General features: G+C 46.6%; 8 protein-coding genes across 8 annotated transcripts; 4 read left to right on the top strand and 4 right to left on the bottom strand.

The window, feature by feature from the left end:
* Positions 1–1,360: 1,360 nt before the first annotated feature.
* I302_101530 (uncharacterized protein) lies at positions 1,361–2,674 on the bottom strand (the record flags this gene model as incomplete). The annotated part of the gene is made up of 6 exons (XM_019186917.2): positions 1,361–1,478; positions 1,556–1,647; positions 1,714–2,047; positions 2,130–2,191; positions 2,277–2,432; positions 2,519–2,674. 6 exons carry the CDS (start codon positions 2,672–2,674, stop codon positions 1,361–1,363), a joined length of 918 nt encoding a protein of 305 aa, XP_019049795.2.
* A 711-nt stretch (positions 2,675–3,385) lies between these two features.
* Positions 3,386–6,107, bottom strand: I302_101529 (ATP-dependent RNA helicase DBP2-A; the record flags this gene model as incomplete). Its single annotated transcript, XM_019186916.2, has 9 exons — positions 3,386–3,569; positions 3,636–3,788; positions 3,855–3,885; positions 4,479–4,570; positions 4,629–5,579; positions 5,636–5,723; positions 5,829–5,846; positions 5,921–6,035; positions 6,105–6,107. The coding sequence occupies 9 exons, from the start codon at positions 6,105–6,107 to the stop codon at positions 3,386–3,388; spliced, it is 1,635 nt and encodes a 544-aa protein (XP_019049794.2).
* Positions 6,108–7,250: 1,143 nt separating this feature from the next.
* Positions 7,251–9,512, top strand: I302_101528 (uncharacterized protein; the record flags this gene model as incomplete). Its single annotated transcript, XM_019186915.1, has 5 exons — positions 7,251–7,777; positions 7,921–8,341; positions 8,657–9,081; positions 9,200–9,369; positions 9,472–9,512. The coding sequence occupies 5 exons, from the start codon at positions 7,251–7,253 to the stop codon at positions 9,510–9,512; spliced, it is 1,584 nt and encodes a 527-aa protein (XP_019049793.1).
* A 581-nt stretch (positions 9,513–10,093) lies between these two features.
* On the bottom strand, positions 10,094–11,869 carry I302_101527 (transcription elongation factor S-II; the record flags this gene model as incomplete). The annotated part of the gene is made up of 10 exons (XM_019186914.2): positions 10,094–10,123; positions 10,198–10,204; positions 10,290–10,300; positions 10,372–10,551; positions 10,628–10,737; positions 10,821–10,910; positions 10,992–11,276; positions 11,366–11,558; positions 11,629–11,691; positions 11,801–11,869. 10 exons carry the CDS (start codon positions 11,867–11,869, stop codon positions 10,094–10,096), a joined length of 1,038 nt encoding a protein of 345 aa, XP_019049792.2.
* A 404-nt stretch (positions 11,870–12,273) lies between these two features.
* On the top strand, positions 12,274–13,098 carry I302_101526 (mitochondrial 37S ribosomal protein mS41; the record flags this gene model as incomplete). Its single annotated transcript, XM_019186913.1, has 5 exons — positions 12,274–12,388; positions 12,502–12,655; positions 12,751–12,757; positions 12,835–12,917; positions 13,056–13,098. The coding sequence occupies 5 exons, from the start codon at positions 12,274–12,276 to the stop codon at positions 13,096–13,098; spliced, it is 402 nt and encodes a 133-aa protein (XP_019049791.1).
* A 248-nt stretch (positions 13,099–13,346) lies between these two features.
* On the bottom strand, positions 13,347–13,595 carry I302_101525 (uncharacterized protein; the record flags this gene model as incomplete). The annotated part of the gene is made up of 1 exon (XM_019186912.1): positions 13,347–13,595. The coding sequence occupies one exon, from the start codon at positions 13,593–13,595 to the stop codon at positions 13,347–13,349; it is 249 nt and encodes an 82-aa protein (XP_019049790.1).
* A 389-nt stretch (positions 13,596–13,984) lies between these two features.
* I302_101524 (uncharacterized protein) lies at positions 13,985–15,637 on the top strand (the record flags this gene model as incomplete). Its single annotated transcript, XM_019186911.1, has 5 exons — positions 13,985–14,260; positions 14,322–14,425; positions 14,517–14,616; positions 14,751–14,999; positions 15,233–15,637. 5 exons carry the CDS (start codon positions 13,985–13,987, stop codon positions 15,635–15,637), a joined length of 1,134 nt encoding a protein of 377 aa, XP_019049789.1.
* A 4,463-nt stretch (positions 15,638–20,100) lies between these two features.
* Positions 20,101–22,631, top strand: I302_101523 (uncharacterized protein; the record flags this gene model as incomplete). The annotated part of the gene is made up of 3 exons (XM_019186910.2): positions 20,101–20,510; positions 20,696–21,585; positions 21,841–22,631. 3 exons carry the CDS (start codon positions 20,101–20,103, stop codon positions 22,629–22,631), a joined length of 2,091 nt encoding a protein of 696 aa, XP_019049788.2.
* Between the last annotated feature and the right edge of the window lie 109 nt (positions 22,632–22,740).

The following is a 22,740-nucleotide window of genomic DNA, read 5'->3' as shown; positions in this document are numbered from 1 at the left end:
ATCTATTTACCGGATCTTCGATTCGATCAGCTGAGGTGCCAAAGCTGGGCGAAAGCTCTTTATCTCTCAGCTGATCGATCTTGATGAGCGCTACCTCCCTCTGGACATCATTCTAGATCTTTCAGACCATCCACAGAGGTACGTTGGTTTTGGATAACCCAATCAGATTATGTGGCTGAGACAGTTCTCCAGAGGATGAGCTGACATACGTCTACGCAAACACATCGATGACATAGTCAAAAGATCGAAGTCGAGCTTCATCGTAAAAAGCATACGATATTGAATAGATGATATAGGAAACCATGCATTCACCTCCGACGGCAAGGAGAATGATCGTCGTTATCTTGTCTAAGACACCGTACTAGACCATGTACCTATCTCTCATGGTGAAGGTCCGAGATAACTACCCGAGCTTCACATTCTTATCGATAACATTCAGTAGCGCTCGCGTATTGGGACGAATGGCCTACGTCATAAACTCATAATGGATCACAAACAGGAGAGAGGGTCGCTAGGAACACCATTCAGTGTCAAACCCGATAAAGTATGTGGGTGTGTGGCAGTCTGTCCTATACTTGACTTTTGACATTCGACAAACATGAGGATCTAAGTTAGCTCTGTTGTCTGTGACTCCAGGATAATTATCGACGGGTACCTACTCAGTTCCTAGGTCCGAAAGTCTGGTTGACCAGAAGATGGGACTTTTCTTTCAGATGATGTCGTACGCAAACTGTGGAAGTGAACAAATCCTCGAACGTTACAGTACCTTGATCTTCGAAATGTTTGAAAGTCTTCCCAATTAATTCATCGGGGATCAACAGCTTAAGATCCGGTGGATAACTCAGCTTGTCAAAGCTCTGCCCAACATTAGTCCACATTATATCGTCGTCGCCTGAGACGGTCACCCTCGGTGAACAGCGTTACCCTACCCAGATTCCCTTGCCCTCCGAATGGATCTGGATCTTTAGCACAGTAAGATGTTAGCGTCATACCTGTCAGCCTCACGGGACGTTGTGAGAGGTGATCAGATGATCGATAGCGACATAGATAGCAAATGCTCTGCTGCAAAGTCGAGATGATAGACTATGCCATGCCCACGAGGATATTATATCGGGACGTGTGGTTAACTCAGATATGTTCGGGTAGGAAGCAGATCCTAAAGTAAGTTTTATAGGTCTCAGAGTCTGTTGGTCAAGTATAGCCAAATTGTATCGATATAAAATTAGTATCCAATTTGCATTCGTTCGTAAATGTCCATTGTCATACCCAATGCTATCAAGAAGTCTATCATACCTTGGAGTGTTGTCATCTTCCAGGTCTCATCTATGGACAGTCTCTATGCTTTTAAAATTATGTTGTGTCACTGACGAGAACACACCCCGTTGATCAACTCATACCCCTTCTTACATGCCTGCGCTTGACATCGTGAATTCTGGCATGTGACCGCACCAAGGGCTATGCCAGGCAAGGACGAACAGCTGTCAAGAATAAAACAGAAGAAGCGAATTAGATTGTCCAGTATCGTATTTTCCACTCCTAGAGAATGATGACTCACTCTGTTCCCACCGAGGTGGAGTTATAGCTAGATCCGTATTCCCCAAAGACACATCCTCCGCAAGATTCAAGTTCTGAGGAAGTATCGATACACTGCAATAATGAAAAACCATGAGCACATACTCCACCATGGACAAGCAGATAACCTGTCTGACCCACCTCATAAGAGTCCCATCCCTCAACCGCACAAGCCGTCAATCCCCTGGGACAAAACCGCTCGCTCCGCTGTCTCTCCTTTTTGGCCATATCGAGCTTCTCCCTGAGCTGTCGTCTCGCCAGACCCGACGCGGATGACTCGGCACTATGGTAGTACCGGAACCAACCTGCTGAACCGCAGTTCCTCGGATCATTGTTCGAGGCGTAGGGGGTGGATGAGGCAGCGCAGAGACATGTGAACTGGTTGTTTTGTCTATAGACGCTGAAGAATGCTTGGCCGTATGTCCGGCATGAGGTGAAGCATTCTCCTGGTGTGTTGACGTAGTAGGTTACAGATCTACGGGGGACATGGCACACACACCAAATTGGATTAGTCAGGGATTCAATCGCTGGGGCAGAAAAGAAGATGACAGACTTACGAAGATGGATCGGCACTTCCATCACAATTGGTGAATGTGAATGTTGTAGCTAGCTTGTATGCCTAAACACGAGCCACAAGTCAGCCTTGGAGCTTATGAAGCTTACAGTATGGGCTAAGATGGGTTCTGTTCGATGTTAATACTCACCGTAGCATAACCTGAATTACAATTACCCGCGTTGTCCGATGCTCCCCCCGTGGGATAGATAGCTGCCGTCGGAGCCTGGCTCGTACACACACAGCTCTGGGATTGGACGTTGTAATAAAAGTACGGCGCGGAATCTGCTGTGGGCGCACAGTAATTCTATCGAAAATCCCACATATATTGTCAGTCGACCTCCGGGGTGTGTATGGTACTTGGAAGAGACGAGGTATGTATTGCACACTCACATTGCACAATGCCGCATTGGCTACTGAAATAGCTGCGGGATCACCAGTAGTAGGATTGACAACGTTGGTACATCCCACGAAGGTGTACCCGTAGGCTACAGAGGCATATACCAGCCCAAGGACAAGAAGCAAGGGGGTCGAAGAGGATCGTATCATTGTTCCGAAATGATCTGATTTGATTGAAGAGGAGGTAAAAGAGCGACAAATAGTTGAATGACCAGAATGAAATCAGTTAGTTTGCATGTGAAGCAGAAAGAAGCGGCGCAGACATCAATCTACTGTAGTCCACTTGTATATGTCCCATCAACATTCCTCGCATGTTTGCCGAACGCCATGGACCCTTCCCGTGTGCACACCATATTGACTCAAGGTGTAAACAGACAAATAAACAGACCGATAAACAAAGACAAACAAACATGGGTGACATACCGGTGAATATCCCCCTTCAAGGGTCTTTCAGCGTTAAGGTTAACGGAGATAACGTAAATACGCACCAGAAGCGAATGAGCTGAAGATCCGCAGGACCATCCAGTGGGTCATGTCAAGTGAGCCATGATCCGTTTACCTTTCGCATCATGCTCTTGCCACGCTCTGGACAGATTCATGGGTACCACATGCTGTCTGATCGCGGCTCAAGATAACGGAAGCTTGTGTTGTTCTGCAGATGATGATGTGAGAACTGCATGATGATCTATGGTATAAACCTCGAATCACCTAATTGTCCTCAATTAGATGACCAAGGTTGAATATCTAGTTTTTTAATGTATATCATGGAGATGAGTAATATTACATGTGTCTATAGCCCGAAATAAAGTGGAATGGTAGGCTTTCAAAGCCAAAAGAGACGGTGTCAGTAACGTAAACTGTCTACCATCTGGAAGAGTAACCTCCTCCGCCACCACCTCCGTATCCATTGGCACCGCTGCCACCATAACCACCCCCACCACCGCCAAATCGACCACCACCTCGACCACCTCCTCGACCACCACCTCCTCGTCCTCGTCCACCACCACCACCTCCGTACATGGCCATTTGTTCGAGTTCAGGAGAACTGACCACAACGATCTCATCAGCATCGCTCTGTTGGAATGGAAGTATTACTGGAGAGTGTACTCACACTTCACTCTTGGACTCTCTCAAAATGGTAACCAGCTCTCGAGCTTGCTTGGAGTTGTCAGCGGTGAAGTAAGTGTATGAAACACCTTTTCGACCAGCTCGACCGGTACGACCGATTCGGTGGATGTAGTCTTCACAGTTGTTAGGGAAGTCACTGCGGAGGAAGACGGCATAAGCATGACAAGTCAACCATTATTATAAGAGATGAGACTAAACTTACTAGTTAATGACGTAACCAATGTCCTTGACATCTTTATTACAAGATGCAAGTCATGGCAGGTCAACAAGCACGTCCATTTGAGCATGAGAAATTTGCGGATACAGCACAGCAAGGAGTTAAAAGATGAGAAAAGCACAGACATAAGTTACTATTCCTTTCACAACAAATAGCGATAGCTTGACGACTTGACTTGATGAACACATTTGATGGCGCCTGTCAATCACTGATATTGGAGCAAAGCTAGAGAACGCTTGGTGAGTAATGCTTTGAACGATCCAGCTCATCATCCGCAAAAGCAGAAGAGACAGCTGTGGGAACGTTCAAGTCGATAGCAACTCGCGTTGGCGCCTTCGAGATCCTTAAGGGGTGCTATCGAGGTAAAACGGTTAGTCCTCTACGAGAGAATTGCTGATCACTCTCGACGTCGCGGTGAAGCAACGGAGGTGTGATCAACGCATCAGAGAACAGGTCGTATTGACGCATATCACCCCTGTTGAGAAAGGACCACTTGAGCGCGCGACTCTTGATAGCTTTGCGTACAGCGATTGCGTATAAGGCGCCGGTGCGTCGAAGTCAAGATCGTCTTGCAGGAGGATAAAGGTGAAGCTGAAGTTGACAACATACCGAGACCACGAGAAGCGACATCAGTAGCAAGCATGATAGGACTTCGACCAGACTTGAATTCAGCGAGTACCCAGTCTCGTTCGGCTTGTTGTCTGAAACCTCGAGTCAGCACGGAAGATTACGCATGAGTGTTGAAGGAAATATACTCACTTGTCACCGTGAATGGCTAAAGCAGGCCAGCCATCCATTCGAAGGAATTTAGTGAGATCATCAGCAACTCGCTTGGTAGCAATGAAGATGATGACTTTAGCGTTCTCTTTGGAGATTTGCTCGAGGTGACCGAGAAGTTTCTGTCTCTTGTCGTAGTCGGTGCAGATCTCAACGTGTTGAGTAACGTTGTGATTGGCAGTGAGCTCCATAGAACCGATGTTGACTTGGATGAAGTCGTGGAGGAAATCCATGGCGAGTCGCTGGACTTCCTTGGGCCAAGTGGCAGAGAAAAGAAGGGTTTGTCGATCAGGTCGGATTTGGCTGACGATCTTTCTGATTTGAGGTTCGAAACCCATATCAAGCATTCGATCGGCTTCGTCCATGACGAGGTAGGTAACTCTCTTGAGGTTGGTCTTACCAGATTCGAGCATATCAATCAATCGACCAGGAGTGGCGACACAGATCTCAACACCTCGTTGTAGATCTCTGATTTGAGGACCCTTGGGTGCACCACCGTAGATAGCGGTGTTTCTGATTCGAGAAGATTTACCGAACTTAGAGCACTCGGTCTGGATCTGAACAGCAAGTTCTCGAGTAGGAGCGAGGATGAGAACGATAGGACCATCACCGGGAGCGAGGAGAGGTTGAGCGTTGATGTGGACCATGGCGGGAAGCGCGAAAGAGATGGTTTTACCGGAACCGGTTTCAGCGACGGCGACGAGATCTCGACCGGAAAGAGCCATAGGCCAAGCTTGGCATTGAATGGACGAAGGAGCAGTGAAACCCATGGTTCGGATTTCGGAAAGGATGTAGTCGGGGAAACCAGCTTCCTCGAAGGTAGTGATTGGTCGAGGAATGTTTTGGCCTTGAATCTTCATGGTCTTCTCAGCTCGGAATTGAGCGATCTCAGCATCAGATCGAGCGGTTACTCGAGGATCTTGTACATAGAAGCTATAAAAATCGTCATTAGCTGAGGGACCGATGTATCGCTGTAAAAAAGAGCTTACTTTTTCTCGAACTTGGTGAGGGTAGTGTGATCCCAATCAATGTTGTGTAGACCACCACCAAGGTTACCCATTCTGTCACCGCCACCACCTGTAAGGACAATATAATGTCAGCGTATCCCGAAAGCGACGATACAAAGTCATCGTCTGAACGTGCCTCCATAAGAGCCATAACCAGAACCACCCGAATAATTACCGTATGATCCGCCGCCGCCTGTGAAGAACGGGAAGAAATCGGTCACCTTTCGATGTTATACCGTGGGATCTGGTGATGTGGGAGATGCTTACCATAGCCACCACCGCCGCCTCCGTACCCTCCTCCACCGTAACCACCACCACCTCCGCCGTAGCCGCCACCACCGCCGCCACCGTATCCACCGCCGTAAGAGCCACCACCGTAAGACTACAAAGGAAGAAGGATAGGTCAGTTATATGATAATAAAAGCAGTGGCGAGACCATGATAATACGCACCATAGTATTAATTATCTAAGTATGAGTTGCTGAAAAGAGTGATAAGTGTTATAAAAGCCTGTGCGATAAGCTTGGCTATCTTTTTAAAGTAGTTTGATGGAAGAAGAGAAAAAGAAAGAAGAACAAAGCAAAAGAACAAGAGGATGATGTGAATTGAATGGGAATGAATGGGGTTATTGGTTGTGTACCCTCGAGATCAGAATTAACAGAAAAAAAAAACTTATCAATCCGGCGGAGAGCTCCACCAAGCCGAGAGGAGAGACTTCTGGGTGGGTGGCAATAATGGAAATAACGGGAATTATGGATGTGGCATAACGTGGTGTTACTCCTTCAGGAACGTACGATCACACAAAACCTTGAATGCACATGCGCAGAGTCAAAAATTTACCTTTTCGGTCATGTCTTGTTTTGGTTGAAAGATAACCAGATAACGCAATCAAACGTACTCGTACTAGTAGAAATGAAGACATGTCCATGTCCGTATTTCACCTGCGGGGAACAGACAGATGCAAGGGATATCGCTCCTTCCGGATTTGAATGTGCTGGCTGGGTATGCTCTCCATGGGTAGATCTTCATCCTCTATTGGCTCTAACGCTCACTGGCTTTATGGTATACGAGCACAAGCACAAGCACTGGAACTGAGTCGGCAATGGCAGGTTTAAACGGTTTCAACCCTGAATTCCAAACTTTGTAATCGATGACATACATTCTGTACACATACAAAACATGAAATTATCAATTTGGTAGTGGCTGCGCAATCATTCAATGCAATTGGGATATACTGTACATACATCGCTCAGCATTCAACTTTAGCTTGTCTATCTCATCTCTAACATAGAGTATTATCAGTCTGGCAGACCAGAACAGAGCGACATCACTCTTATCAACTGGCTCAACCCAAGCATAGGACGAACGACCCAGCCGAATAATCCGGACAAAGACAAGCCTTCTTTCGTTCAACTGCGAACAAGAGATACTTCGCAGCCATCTCCCTTTGTACTATCAATCCAATCACAGCATATCTCGAACCTACCTAATTCACATCCTCCTGACCTCAGCAACACCTTCAACAATTCATGGCATCTTCCCAACCCCGAATCAACATCTTCCCCTCATCCTCATCCTCATCCTCATCCTCATCAAACATGTCCCTCACCTCATTCCTCGACACCCTCCGTTCCCAGCGATATTCCCTCCTTCCCACCAACTCCTCTCCCGCTTCTCCGGACCTAATCAAACCATCCTCATCAACCAAGAAAAGGTTATTTCAAGCTACGGCATTAGCACTAGTCTTGCTGGTCATTACGGGATATTCCCTACGACCCACTAAGAACGGGTTAGAAACGCAGGTAGCAGACCCGTACGAGCAATTTACAGATCCCAATTTCCACTCTGAGCTGGATCCCAACCTTGGGCTCGGAGGGGAAGACGAGTCAGCCGATAGTGAGAACGAGAAGGAACCATTGTCGTTCCCCGATATAGATGTGGGTTCTGAAGAGCCACCTAATGGACAGTCGAAACAGCCAAACCAGGGTCAGATAGATGCGAGTAATTGGGGATTGACGGAGGTGATGGGTTGGAGGGCACCTAATGTCGGGTTGAAGGATCTGGGAGAGGTGGCGGAAAGTAGGTATAGATTGGGATTTGAGGCTGGAGAGGAAGGTGCGAGAGAGTGAGTGGATGTTTTGCTTGATCTGTGAAGGGGAGGAGGAAAAGACAACTGGGAGAAACGTTGATCAACGATCATCTATTATGTCGATCCACCATCAATGATAAACCTGAGTCTTAGCTGATTTCTCCTGCACGATCTTGAAGGTATTACCAACGTCTCCACGACTTCGCCCTCTCCCTCCCCATGCCCTTGCACTCCCCCCTCCTCTCCTCACTATTCTACCACTCCCCACCACAATACAACGCCGTCGTCCCCTCCTACCCCCTCTCATCCGGAACAAAACCCCCACCAAAATCCATGATCTCGTACAAATACATCCATCAGACCGACAAGACCTTCGATCCAGATAATCAGCTCACAAAGATATGGACAGATATGAACGCACCAGACGGGTGGGAGTTGAATTTCCTGGATGATACGCAGGCTCATGAGTGGATGTTGAAGTATTTCAAGAGGTCGGATGTTAGTTGGGCTTGGGATTATATGCACAGGGGTGTGTTGAAGGCGGACTTCTTGAGGTATTTGTTGCCTTTGATCATGGGGGGTGTTTACTCGGATGTCGATGTGAGTGTTTTTATTTTTTTGTGTATCTGAGCTGTACTGTATAGGAAGTTGGATGATGTGGGGGCGAGGGCATATGAAGGATTCGGGTATCTTTATATCTTGAAGCTGAAGGGCGGAAATACTTGTCCGGAAGCAGAAGATCAAGATGATCTGTTCGGGTAGTATGGCTATCTGCACTACCGTCTCGAAGGACTTCATCCACATCCTCATTATACTTCCGATCGCTCTGCATAGCCAGAGAAGATATTCGGACGCTTTATCTCAGGATAAAATAACAACTGGATCCTGGTGCTAATTCTACCCTCGTCCGTTCAGACTCAGCCAATCCGCCCAATCGAACAATGGGGGCACAATTCCGTCGAATACCTCGATCTCTCATCCACCGACGGATCCGGATGGAGATCCAAACTATCTACCAACCCCGCCGTGATCGTCGGAGTGGACGTCGACGTACACGCATACGAAGGGTGGGAAAATGGCTGGCCAAGAGCACTGGGGATCTGTCAATGGACGTTATCTTCTTCTCCCTCGCATCCGATCTTTTTGGATGCGGTGAGGAGAGTGGTGAATGCCACAAGGGTGGTGGAGGAGTGGGAGAACTGGCGGGCCGAGGAGATTGAGAAGCTTCTTGGAGAGGGGAGGGAGTCGGACGCGCAGGCTTTGAAGGAACAGCATAGGGATCATGCGATGAATGTCATGGAGTGGACTGGGCCGGGGTTGTTCACTGATAGTGTGATGGGGTGAGTTCCGTCTTCGTCTCTGTCATCGCAATCATATTCGCATTCCAGATGTCATAATACCGCTTCCGAATGTGAAGATGGGTTTTGCTCAGAGTACACCGAGCTAACAAGTCCGCAGCTTCCTCCTCGCTCGATACAACGTCACATGGCATAGACTTCGAGGCCTGAACCACCCCCTGAGAATAGGTGATGTTCTGATCTTACCTATAACAGGTTTTAGTCCAGGGGGTCAACCAGACTTCAAAGCCGAGGGACCAGATAGTGTACAAGCGAATGTGCTGCATAATTGTGAGTGGACGATTACCCCTACTTCCCGCTCTGCATCATTTCAGAGATCCCTCCCAGTCATGCTTATAAGGCGCGATACTGATTGTTTGTGTTGATATACAGTCAGGGGAAGTTGGAAACCTGATGGAGCGAGGAAGAAGTAGAAGAGCTCAAAGCATGTCTACTGATACGAGGGACATGGTCCCCAGTGCCGAGGATGAAGCATAAGATAAGGGAGGAGAGGAGATGTTGTCATTTTACCATCTGGGAGATAGAAGTTCCTTTCACCTCGGTACTATGAAGAAGTCGAGCGGGCTGGTTGTTGATAAATTATCAGAGCATCACATACAGCATTTTAATATAGATTCAATCGATTCTCGTATTCCTTTCTCTCGTGGTTCATTGAACTTGCTATGACTGGGATTATAACATGTTGTGATATTATCTTACCGATCCTACCGTTGCCAATAGCATGGATCATGTTAATCATCCACATGAACAGCATCGCAAACAGCTGACCGGCAGAGATGCAAGTAGACCAGATCCGTGCATGGAGACTCACACATTAATGCTCATCGGCAATTCATGTAAGTCGAATTACATCAATCAAACAAATGACGAATATCCCCAAACGACTATATAACCTCGACTCGACTGAACATTACAACTTTCCCCTCTTGCTTCTCCTCTTCTTCTCTTCTCGTCCATATCTCATTTCTCTCTATCTGAAACTAGAACAGACGTTCTAACTGAACTTCCACCTGTTACCGCAGTTCTACGGACACAATCCCAATATCAGCTGAGCGTCTCACCCATACCGAACAAGGATGAGCTGTGCTGAAAACTCACTGTACACCTATAACACCCAACCGACAAAATATCAAAATGGAAACATCAGTTCATATCCTTCCATACATCTTATAGCGAGAAAAATTACATACGTTACGAAAGTCTACAATCCCGCATCAAGCAATACGTCATCAGCACTCTCTCTTTCTTCATTTAGAGTTGGGCCAAACTCACAGTCATAGGTTCATCCGCCGACCTAGTCTGCATTTGATAATATGTACATTTCCTCTGTTGGCATCTACCGCACTTGAACGCGTCCGTCTCTGCTTGAGTCTCACCGACAGCCTTGGCTTTGAACAGATTATCAGAGGCGATCTTCTCGTTAAGTGCTCGGACTGATTCCGAGGCCATTTCCTGAGGGTAGAGCATGGGACGATCAGTGTAAGGTAGAGACATCCACGATGATCAGATTGAGATGGATGATACTTACATCTTTCGACATGTTGGCTACCTTTTCTGTACTTATGTATCCCAGCACAATCTCATTCCTCAGTGCTGGATTACCTTTATCTTTGAGATTTAGGTAGAGGGAACGTATTTCTATGATCAAGGATCAAGCCACGTAAATCAGCTGTGTTCACGAGTACGCTCAGAATTTAGCTGAGTAACCAACAGATACTCACTTCCTCTATAATCGTTACCTGTCGAGTAATTCAAAGCTTTATGTGCGTATTTCTCAATCCCCACCGCTCGTTCTGTCAAAATCTTATTTTCTACATCACACCAAAGTAGAACAAAATGATTAGCAAAAGCAGCATTGAGCAATTGAAGTCGATGGGTGCACCTCGACTCACGAGCAGTACTATCCCCTGCCAGGGCATCATAAATCATCACCACGCATTTATCCCTAACCGGATCCGCAGCCCCATCCGAACTATCCGCTCTCAGACTCTTATCCACCCCGTCCGACTTGGCTGTACGTGGTGTTGTCCGACTGGGATCGATGGTCGAAAGTGGTTGACGGGGTGAATCGGCCGAAGGTGATTTTTTGGATGTGGACTCGTTCTTGAGATCAGGGGTGGAGACTGATGTGGAAGGTATAGGGGAGGGAGCGGAGGGTGAGGCTGCTGTTGATGAGCCTACGTACATATTCCTATCAGCTTGAACGATATAATCGAGATATGCTATTATGATCAGTGGTGCATGGATGGAGGAACGTTGGACCCACCCTCAGCCTTGACACGTTTCGCACCGCTCTCTTCCTTCTTGCTACTCCCACTATCCCCATCATCCCTCTTCCTCTTCTTCTTGTTCTCCTCAATCACATCTCTCCACGATTTGACAATCTCCTTGGCCAGACTCGAGATTGACGAGGTCGAGGAGGATCGCAGTTTACCTATCGCTACACCTGCTTTGGAGGACTATACAATTGCAAAACTAGCGATTAGCTTGGGTATTACACAGATAAGAAGGGGAATGTCCGATACTTACTCTCAGTAGATCTTCGGAGGGCTCGACTTCCGTCTTCAATTTCTTGAGTATACGGACTACCTCCTTTAGATGCAAGATGCAGGCATCAGCACTGATCAGCATATCATCTGAATCAACTACCTTCTTTTTCCCTAAGCAAGTCATGACAGAGAGCATGGCAAGCAAAACTTACCTCGGTCTTCCCATCCGTGTTAGCAGTGTTCAGCTCTTTCACGAGCCCTGTCAATGTATTCGCGTCCATTTTCCCCTCTCTACTTCGGTTTCTTTGCTTGTCAATGAGTCGGGATCACTCCGCAGAGGTGATTACGGTTGAATTTCGGCAGATAAGAGTAATGACAGTTGTGTAAGTAGATGTATAAATTGAAGAGTAGAGAGATGTTGTCAACATTGGAATGGCCTATAGAGCGAGGTTTGAAATATCGCAATCACAATGGTAGATTACGTAATACGTCGATTCATGTGAGATGGCAATGGTGGAAAAAGTCGAATTGAGATGCTCTCTCTGCATTCAACGAATTTCCATCATCCATCTAATCATTGATTGTACAACAAAAAACATCATCGTTACGCCCTTTATACACTCTACTACCAGATACGGTCTGGTACTCTCTCCTGCTCCGCTACCAATAAAGTCAACTTCACACCATGTTCTTACCCTCCCTTCGAGCATCCTCCTCAAAACTCCCTTCGGCGATACTAGGTCGACGGATGATCTCATCTACTCCCAGAGTCATGGAGAAAGCACCTCTTAGAGCGTCTGGTTAGTTGTATTCCCTGGGCTGGCATTCCACTTTTGAGATACCATCCAACATCTTATTCCGATCATGCGATGGGTGAATTTGGCTGACGTATTTGCTCTGGCCTCCTTTCCAGCTGAAACGCCCAACCCTCAAGATCTGTTAACTCTGATAGGTAGAAATGCTGATACCAAGCTAGAAGCGTTCTCCGAGTCGTGGGAGAAACTGAATGAGCTGTGGATGAGGACTGTTAAGCTGTATGACGTTGGGTTGTCGGTGAAAGAACGAAGGTGAGTTGTACCGTACAATGGTATCATACCACTTGAAAATCAACGTGTGGTTTGAGAGGGGGGAGAGAGCTAATCTCCTTTTTGACCAATCGCAGATACCTCGTATGTTTTGTTTCAGCTTAAAAGTAGAAAAAAAGGAGTAACGAAGAATGGGACAGCGCTGATGAAATCTGATATAGTTATGGGCATTTTCAAGGTATTCTCAAGGATCCGCTCCTTCGTCGTTCATCAGACCACCTAGACCACCCAAGAAGTTCAGAGGGTGAGTTGATCAGTACTTTGCAGATAGGATGAATTGAACAACGCTGATTTCATGCTTTTCATTCTTCCCACTTGTCATTGCTCCATCCTATCTCAATCCTTACATCCAAACACAATCATTCATAATGATCATCAATAGATGGGGTCCAAAGATACAAAATGGGGTTAGAGTCAGAGATTAGAGTGGGATAAGAGGGTATTACACATATATGCATCTTTAGCTTTTGGTGATACTATTTTGTTACAACAAGATTTCTTCTTTCATGGCTAAAGAAGGAAGCGCTAGGACTGGTTTCACACAGTTATCAGATCCTCCAATCTACGAGCATCCCCGGATTGTTCATCTTCTTGCTAAATCGAGTTGTTGGAAGATTAGTACCTCATCTCAATTGCATCAAAATCGACATTCAGCTCACACATACGTCCATCATCACTTCCTCTCCCCCTCTCCGACACCCAACTCCCTCGTCACCCTCTCCCAATCCCCCTCATCCTCCCTATCCCTCTGTTGTCTCAACTCCCTCCTCTCATCCCATTTCCACGCTATCAGTTCCCTCAACGTATGTCCAGGTACAGGTGCAGATCGGGGGTTGGTCTCGTTCAGGTGGAAAGCCAGGAGGCCGGTGAATACGCCTAAGATTGGGTCGAGCGTTCGGGATAGGAGGTATGTTTTGGCCATTTTGGGGTGATTATGGTTGAATCAAACAGAGAGTAAATTACGGGCTTCAGAGGATGGGATGTACGTTTGTAGTGTATGGGTTGAATCACGACACCGATTGTGCAAATTTGTCTGGCTATAAGTTGACCAGCAGTTGAATGAGAGATGGATGGGAACACAGTAGTAACAGTGCAACTCCCTGTTACTGTGGATCTGGGTCAAGCGGTAGAAATACACCCGTGGGAAAGTAACCTCAACCATCACTTGGATCGTCATACCTGATCGAGTGATCACCGTAAACACCTTGTTGTCGACGGATTCACTCTACAAGTATAAAAACAATCATAACATTTGTATTGTATATACGACACTTACGCCTAAGCACACACCAGATAGATCATTAGAGCAACATGTCCGATCCAACAAGCTCATCCTCAATGCCACCTCCACCCATATCAGGCTTCCAATCAGCTTCGTCTCTTCTCAAAACCCAGAATCCAAGCGCCTCGACAGGATCGTTGAGGAATGCATCAGGTGGTCAATCACCGATACCCCCCGTACCAGATCTACCTGGACCTTCTGTACCTTCCAACGGTAATGCATCGGCACAGGCTGGTCCGTCTACCACCAGACCCATCAACAGGCCAGCAGCGGGCAAGAACAGCATAATATATAATTCTGTTCAGGTATGTCTCAGCTGCTTTGATAATTTTGGAAGATGGGAAGCTGATAGGACGAGGTGGATAGAAACGGAATCCAGTGCTCGGATCTATCAAAAATGTGAGCGTGGAAATAGGAGATATAGTGGCGGATTATCAAGTTGGGGCGCATAATGGTGTTTTGTTCTTGAGGTGGGTTATACTGTCTGCCTGTTGAGTCGTCTGGCGCTCTCTCAGATAATGAACTCATGGTACGGTTGATGCTGATGGGTTCAGATTATAGTTTGAAATACCATCGACTTCATCCCGAATATATACATCAGAGAATAGAGAAGATGAAAGGGAATTATAATTTGAGGATAATTCTGGTTCTATGTGACGTGGTGAGTAACTCATTATCTATACTATCCGCTCAATCGTCTCGGTAGAGACTTTTGCTCCATCATAACAGCTCTCGTCCTTCTCCTACATATCTAATCGCAACACTGATGCTAACCCAATGAACCCCACGTTGTAGGCAGAACATCAACAATCCCTACGAGAAATCAACAAAATAGCAATAATCAACGAATACACCGTCTTCGTCGCCTGGTCAAACGAGGAGATAGCCCAGTATCTGACATGCTTCAAATCGTTCGAACATAAATCCGCGGACAGCTTGAAAGAGAGAGTACAGCAGACGTATCATGATCAGCTGCAGCATGTTTTGACATCGGGAAGGAAGGTTAATAAGACGGATGCTGATAATTTGGCGGCGCAATTTGGGGTGAGTGCGGTCGTTTATATTGCATTGCAACAAATATGGATCGTCGAGAGATGAATGAAGGAGAGGTTGAAAGATGTTATGAAGTTGAAGTGCGACTTGGCCTTCTCAGTTAGAAAGGCAGGAGGATATCGTGAAAGATGACCGGGTTTGAATAAGATAACCAGATGATTCAGGGAGAAGCGATGTATACCTTATGGTATCTATGCTGATCATTCTGATGTTCGACCATATAGTCATTCGCAAACATATCCCGACAACCTTCAAAGATCCTATCAAACGTCAAAGGTCTAGGAGCGACCAAAGTAACATCATTGGTAGACGCATTTAACAAGCCATTCCTTGTCGGTGGGCTGAAGACAGTAAGCACCGCAAGCGAGAAAGATGTCTCTAATGAGAATGGAAAGACAACGATAACGGAAGTTCAGGAAGAAGAGATAGGTAGTCCAGATTGGCCAGCTGAAGAAGAAGAGGAGGAGGAAGAAAATGTACCTGAACCGAGGAGAGGTAGGATACCGAGTCCCAGTAGGTCTCCTGGGTTGAGTCCTGAGCCCAGGGGAGAGGAGAACGTATGGCAGGATCCGTTAGATGATGATGAGGAGGACGAGCAGCCGAGCTCGAAGAGAGCTAGAGTTGGATGAGCTGTTGTATTACGTGCATTTTACCTGACTTGCTCGTACTACCCATTATATGTGATCGGTACTATACGCCTGATTGACGCAAATACTTCACAGCATGGTGAGACGTCCCATGGATATCTCGTTTCATTGTGAAGCTGTGCAAGGCAACCCCAGTTTCTAGAACATCATGTGACATTTCACCCATGCTTACAGTAACTTACCGTCGGAACCAGTTCAACCTGCCAAGGGGAAGTGGCGTTTCATCCCCTTCCCTTCGTCGCACTGACCTCGTGTGTATCCCGTGTCCAGAAGATTGGGATAGGTTCTGACATGTGAACATGGGAAACAAACACACAAGGTTGTGCAGCGTAACGCTTGTACCTCGTTCCTTTCTTTGATTCACATGATCGAGAAGAACTGGAATTATCGTGGAACCCGTTGAAAGAGGTCGATGCGCGGTCGTGGGAAGTATGTCAGTACCAATTTGGCAGAGTCGATGTATTATCGGAGGCACAAATGATTTTCTGCAGATGACATACAAGCCTCAGGGGTAATGTTCGCTTCACTGTTATTCTGTCCTGGACCGGATGCAATAATTCGTCGAGGTCCATGGAGTAGGAGTTGATGGGTTATCGGTGCTCTTGTGGCAAAGTCTTGGGCCGTCGTGATGCAAGCTGTGGCGAAGAGAAGGTGGTCTACCTGGTTCAGATATGAGCATCGAGTGGAGAGCAAGAATACCAGGATGTGGTCGTGCTGTACGGCAGTCATAGGTCATCCGTCGCCGTCGAAAACAGATTGAATGGAACAACGAATCCTAAGATACGGAGGATCAGAACAGTATAGCCTACTGAGGTGCAGTACTTCCCTAGTCGTTGACTAAGTTGTTACCATCGGGCAACTAACTTACTATAATGTGCATTGTTTCGTACAACTCCCTAAGTATTTCACTTTGAAAAGGTCAGAGTCGGGTTCGCAAGGGGAGAGTTGAGTGTCGTCTCCTCATGGATTTGAGTTTCATACCTCGTTCAGTCCGGTGTGAAGCGGACAATTCCACCGCATGAGCCGCTGATCGAGTAAGTCTAAAATTATGATTCCCCAGAGAAATGTCTGGTTGGACGCCTGAGTTACAGTATCCCAAGGCTAAGATATACTTGATACCGATATGGTTGCTGCTGTTCTCCCATCACGCTCCCCGCATGTGTGTCAATCTATTGCGCAGGTGTAGTTAAAATACTTAGTAAAGATTTCATATCTCGCGCTATATATCTTATTCCCAGCAAATTCCTTAAAGAGAAGGGATCATTGAAGCTGGAGTTAGCAATAGATTCATTATTCTGAGTGTACTGTCGGAAAAGGGTCTCAGTTCGACTTCTAGGCCCTCTTACTTGATTTATGGAATGGGGAGCGGAAGGATTACTCAAATAATCTCAACGGTTCGCATAAACGCGCGGTGCTCGAAGTCACAGTTTAGGTCTATGCCTCTGCACTTGTGTTGAGGCAACTTGTATTAGACATTGAGAGGTAAGATGTACGGCGTTGGGCGAGTTAGCAGATGCCTCGAGAGACCACTCGTTGTTTTCTGATAATCTTGAGATTCACCATACCGGTCAGGCTGCTCTACAATGTGCGGCACTGACCCGACATGAGCATACAAGTTATCCGCACCGCGATTAGATTTGCTACACGCTCGTACAGCCTTCCCACCAGATAATCTCCACCATTGCAGTACATGGACAACGCAGTCCCATCGTCAAAAAGCATCCGAAATCATGCCACATAGCTTGTAGCCCTCCTCTCTTCATATCGTATCACAATACACCGAATAGTATTGTGTATGTACAACACAAGTACAGCAATGTATGCCACACAAAGTACGATGTACACGTTTCGGTACCAACTATAATACAAACTTCAGCTTCGGCGATCATCTCAAAGGACAAAAATATGGTATGGTATGATATGGTACAAACAATACCTGTGTTGAATTTAGTGTATACTTAAAACACTCAGGTGAATTTGAATTTATACTTTCTTTGATTTGATCGTACCTTCTTTCTAACCCTTGAAAAGGTACGGATTCCCATTTCAATAAGAATCTGAAACGTACTACGGGTCAAATCGTTGTTCGATCAACTTTTGTGGAGACCGCTCTGACGGAGCTCATGCTCATGCTTGTGGATCTTGGTCTCGTCTCGCTCGTACGATTGCGTTGGGATCGTAGACCTTCGGTCGGTACTCGATCATTGAGATTCATCTCACTCAGGCTTATACGCTCGCCAAGAGGTGCCCTCTTCGCCTCTCTTCGTCAGCCGATACGATACTAGCTCAGTCGATATGATTGACTGTACGTGGTGGAGGATCCAAGTGAATATACAAACTACATTGGAACCATTCGTTGGAGTCCCATCTCGGATCCAGATTCCAGACCAAGCCAAACGCATGACATACTGTCTGTCTGTGTGAGCTCGCCCCTTTTACCGATATCCTGGTTCTTTCTTATCGCTCTGACCTTTCCCCACACATCGGTTCCATCCCCTCGGTCATGTTTATTTTGGGGTGATTCAATCCCTTTTTGATCGACGCCTTGTCATCCGAGCTCTGAGCGGAGTGATCCGAGCTCAAACTCAATTGCACGATCCTCTGGGCACGTCTTGCCTCTTATCAGGTGGGGTGGGGGGGGGGGGGGGGAAGAACGGTAATTCGGAATGAGGGAAAGTTGAGATGGTGTGACATGTGATACTTGGGGTTAAACTTAGGTCCGGCCGGTCACCGTCACCGGATTAGCTTTGCCAGTTTGAAGACGGTGGTTTCCGATTGATTCGGTCTTGATGAGCTAGCAATTGTGATTTGAAGTCACAGGATGCCTATGCATAGTGTAGTTGTATCTTGGTGAGTCGACGATAGTAGGAAGTATCGTAAGTCCAGTCCGTCCATATCGGCAGGCTAACATAATCAGATCGACTAAGATAACGCACGATGAAGGGGCAGGAAACAACGCGTTCTTGGTTGATTGGTGATTGATTGATTTCGTCTGAGCAGATTTGACGCTCGGAAGTATTCTGGAAGTACTTAAACGTCATCGCCTCCTTTAGCAGTAAGATGATACAATGTACATGTTATGATACATGATACATCACTCAACCCCCCTTTGACCTCGTTGTCGTTCCTAGATGGGGCAAGGTGGTCGGTGCATCGCCGATTGTACTGGATTACCTCCACCATCCACACTAAACGTGTTACGATTTCGGCGCAAAGCGACTCTCCTTCGCCCTGTTCACCGAAGTTTTCGACCGTGCTCTTTCCCTCGTTCCCTCGTTCCCCTTTGCTGCGAATTGCAGCTAACCATCGTACCAACAAAAACCACGACTTTACACTTATTTTGATGGGGGCTTAAAGTTTCATGTGAGCGTGATCGTAAATGGTGTACGCCTCACCATCAAAAATGACATCAAACATCAATCAATCAACCTTTCAACATCTATTCAATCATCTCTCGCTCTCTCTCTGTACGGAACCTCCCCGGACCGACCGAAGGCTACCATCATGATCTACTGGTTCAACCCGCGCTCTCCTTGTGGTAACATGACATGGGTAGCCCGCATGAGAAGCATGATCAAAAGACGTGGACAAAACGCGATCATTTTTACGCTACTTGTACTAGGAAATGTCGGAAATGGGCCGAAAACACTTCAGCACCTATTCAACATCTTGACAATTAACGTTTTTACTCATCATAGACATGCTTTAACCGAGTTCATGCTTGATTTGATACTGATCCCTTTGAAATGTCACTGACTAACTAGTTTGTATGATCATACTGTATGTGCATACAGAACACTTTATAAAGGGTTCGGATCTCCTTATTCTTCTCTTTTATTTTTCCCTTTCCCCCCGTTCAAACACAGACACAGACGTATGGTATACACATACTCATCCATCCCCATTCTTCAACACAAACAATAAAACATATACACACAACACACCACACAACACTTTCTGATCACTCGGTCAATCTTCCGATTACACTATCAAGGTACTAAACAAAGAAGACATTACTTCGCCACCCCCCTCTTCTTTGGTCTATCTACATTCCATCCTCTGGGGAACTGCGTGATCAATCTAATCTGATCACTCAAGATTCAATCAATTAATCTGATCATCTCGGTCTAATTCCAGACAATACGAAACGTTTCCTGCCTGATCGTTTGATTGATGATATAAGACCATCACCGCCAAAGGTCTCTCTTCCTTCCTTTTCCCCCAATCTGTATCTTTCAACGTATTTCATACAACCCACTCCACACAAACAGGACTCCTCTCTCATCACACATATATATACTTTCTCATATACACCGGCGGTACTTTGAAACGTGATTGTTTCACTCACTCCATCGTTCATCTCATTTCTAACTTGCTATCCTCTCCATCGCCTCCCCCTTTTTACACTGTGTGTGTTATTGGAGCTGCATCAGGTATCAGATGCGATGTTTGCTTTACCTTCGACACCCACCCCCAAGACACGTCAAACAAACTGGTCGTCTATAAGATATAACACCAACACCACACCTACTCCCAACAATCCCAATCCCAATCCCAATACAACACACTCTCTCGTTCATCCAATCGACATTGAACTTGAGATTGATCCTCAATTAACACAACCACAAACATCTTCTCCTCCCACGTCGTTTGCTCGTCAAACTCAACCTCAAACAATACCTTCGTCTTCGCCTTTTGTTCACCATCAAAGGATCATATCTACTTCACCACCCCCTTCGCTCGAACGAAACCTGCACACCAGCCCAATGCAACCTCCTTATCCAAACACGCCTTCGCCTCAATCTTACGGTTTGAGCGGTACGGTTATTGTCAACGAACCTTCGTCGATCATGCAGTGAGTTTTCGTTTCTGTTTCTTTTTCTTATTGTTCTTTGTGCATCTTTATCGAAGATCGATTAATCAGATCTACGTACCGTACCATGATTGTGGCGATGCAACAGATAGAAACAGTGAAATCAACTGACCATGCTTCTTTTTTCCCTCTTTCCCCCTTTTCCCGATCAAATCGAAACCCAATAGGTCCCACGCTAGTGCGAGTGAATGTGGTTCTCACTCTCACTCGGACGTCTTCATGTCACAAGCTATCCCGAAGAACTCTAAACCTGCTCTACGCACTTCCCTATCACACAACACCAATGTCATCCAGAACACACCTCCATCCTGGCCTAGAAGAGTCATGACCACTGGATCTACCTTTCCTCCACCACCACCTCCTACGTTCCTAATGGATGATCGGCTAAATGGTAACAGCAACAATAGCAATCTGAGCAATATCAGCAATATCCGACAACGGAGTGTACCCCTCATTGCGCCGGCTGTAAACTTTTCGGCTACTAGTACTACTACTTCGTCATCGGCTGTTTCCGATAACAATAACAATTCTAATGGTAATTCATCTATTGTTTATGGTAACAGTCACCATCAAAATCAGGATCAATCTCAATCCACACACGAGGTTAACACGCCTTATCTATCCACGTCAACCTCATCAACATCGAGCAGTACAAATACTAGTCACCACCCTCATCACCTTGCCACTCATCCTCATTCATACCCTCATCCTCATCCTCATCAACAACAAACATGCTATACTCATCCTCACGAGGAACATTACCCTAACTCATACGACGGTTATCCTTCCTCGACAACATCACCTTGGCAACAACCAATGTCTACCATCCTTCCCCCTCACCATCAACAACAACAGCAATCCCCCTATCATTGGGGTATGCACCATATGGCCATCCCTCAAAAGCAGGACGAGCCCATCCTAGCTCCTGGTGAGCTTCCCGCTCCCAGACCCCCCATGTCCTACGCTGCTCTCATCGGTGAAGCATTGCTCCTCGCTCCTCCTCCTCATCAGTTGTATGTTTCTGAGATATCAGATTCGATCAAGAAGAGATATCCCTGTGAGTTGATCGAACTTGAATCTTATCTTTGCGATTATAACCTTTACGGTATATTTCCTTTTTTGCCACCCACTTAAATCTTCTTCCGCATCATGATGACTACCCTATCCTTCACCACACAATCATCCCTATCGCATATCCATCCATCATCACCACACAATCACTCCTTGCCGTTATCGTTACTACCCTATCCCCGTCCTCACGCACGGATGAATATGACAAGTGATGTGAGCTGACGACATGTGTTTGTGGCAGACTACCGACAAAACCCCACCAAGATCTACAACGGCGTACGACACCAAACCTCGATGTGCAAGGCATTCGTCAAGCTTCCTCGACCGTTCGGCGATCAATCTGGTGGTGCTCGCAAGTGGGCCATCAGAGCAGGATGCGAAACCTGGTTCGCAGGTGGCGGATACCACCCTCCGTCCTCTACTGCTCCTTCGACCAAACCCCCGAAAGTAGGCGGCAAAGCCAAGACTACCGCTCGATCGAAACACCTCATCATCGGTACTTCGACTGAAGACAAGAAAGCCAGAGGTATGCTCGCTGGTGCCTATCCCGATTCGGGCTCATCAGGCGAGGGACCCTCCTCTGGTCCAGCATATGATGGTTCCTCTAGACCATTGATGCCCTACTCTCAATATGGTCAACAACCCCAATCAACAGGGTACGGTGCTCCCGCTCCACCACCTCCGAGCCAACACCTTCCACCTGGATATCACTACATTCCTGTCAACCCCGCTCACGGTCATCCACAGCCCAATCAACCAGTCTACGTACCCATCTGGGGACCGTACGTCCAACAAGGCCAAGGTCAAGGTAACAACAACGGGTACTACCAGCCTCAGGGTTCGCAATCGCCCGAACACCCTTCTTCATGGGGACGAGGCGGGGTCGACACTCAGTCCAACGACGGTACTCATGTAAGCTCGGGCTACGAGAATCACCCTAACACCCAACAGGTCGGTTCACCCGCTCCGTCCGTTCATTCTATCGATCGATCCATTCATAGTTCTCACGGTGCCTCGCCTGAGACTTTGTAAGCGGTGTTGGGCGTTGGGTATCTGAGGGTATATCTGTTATAAAATCTCTTTTTCTTTGATCAACAACAATTTCAACCTTGTACTTCACAACGATCTTCTACGAACCACT

Source organism: Kwoniella bestiolae, chromosome 1 (assembly GCF_000512585.2).
Source record: "Kwoniella bestiolae CBS 10118 chromosome 1, complete sequence".
NCBI classification, from domain to species: Eukaryota; Fungi; Basidiomycota; class Tremellomycetes; order Tremellales; family Cryptococcaceae; genus Kwoniella; species Kwoniella bestiolae.
This window is presented reverse-complemented; position numbering and strand designations above follow the sequence as displayed.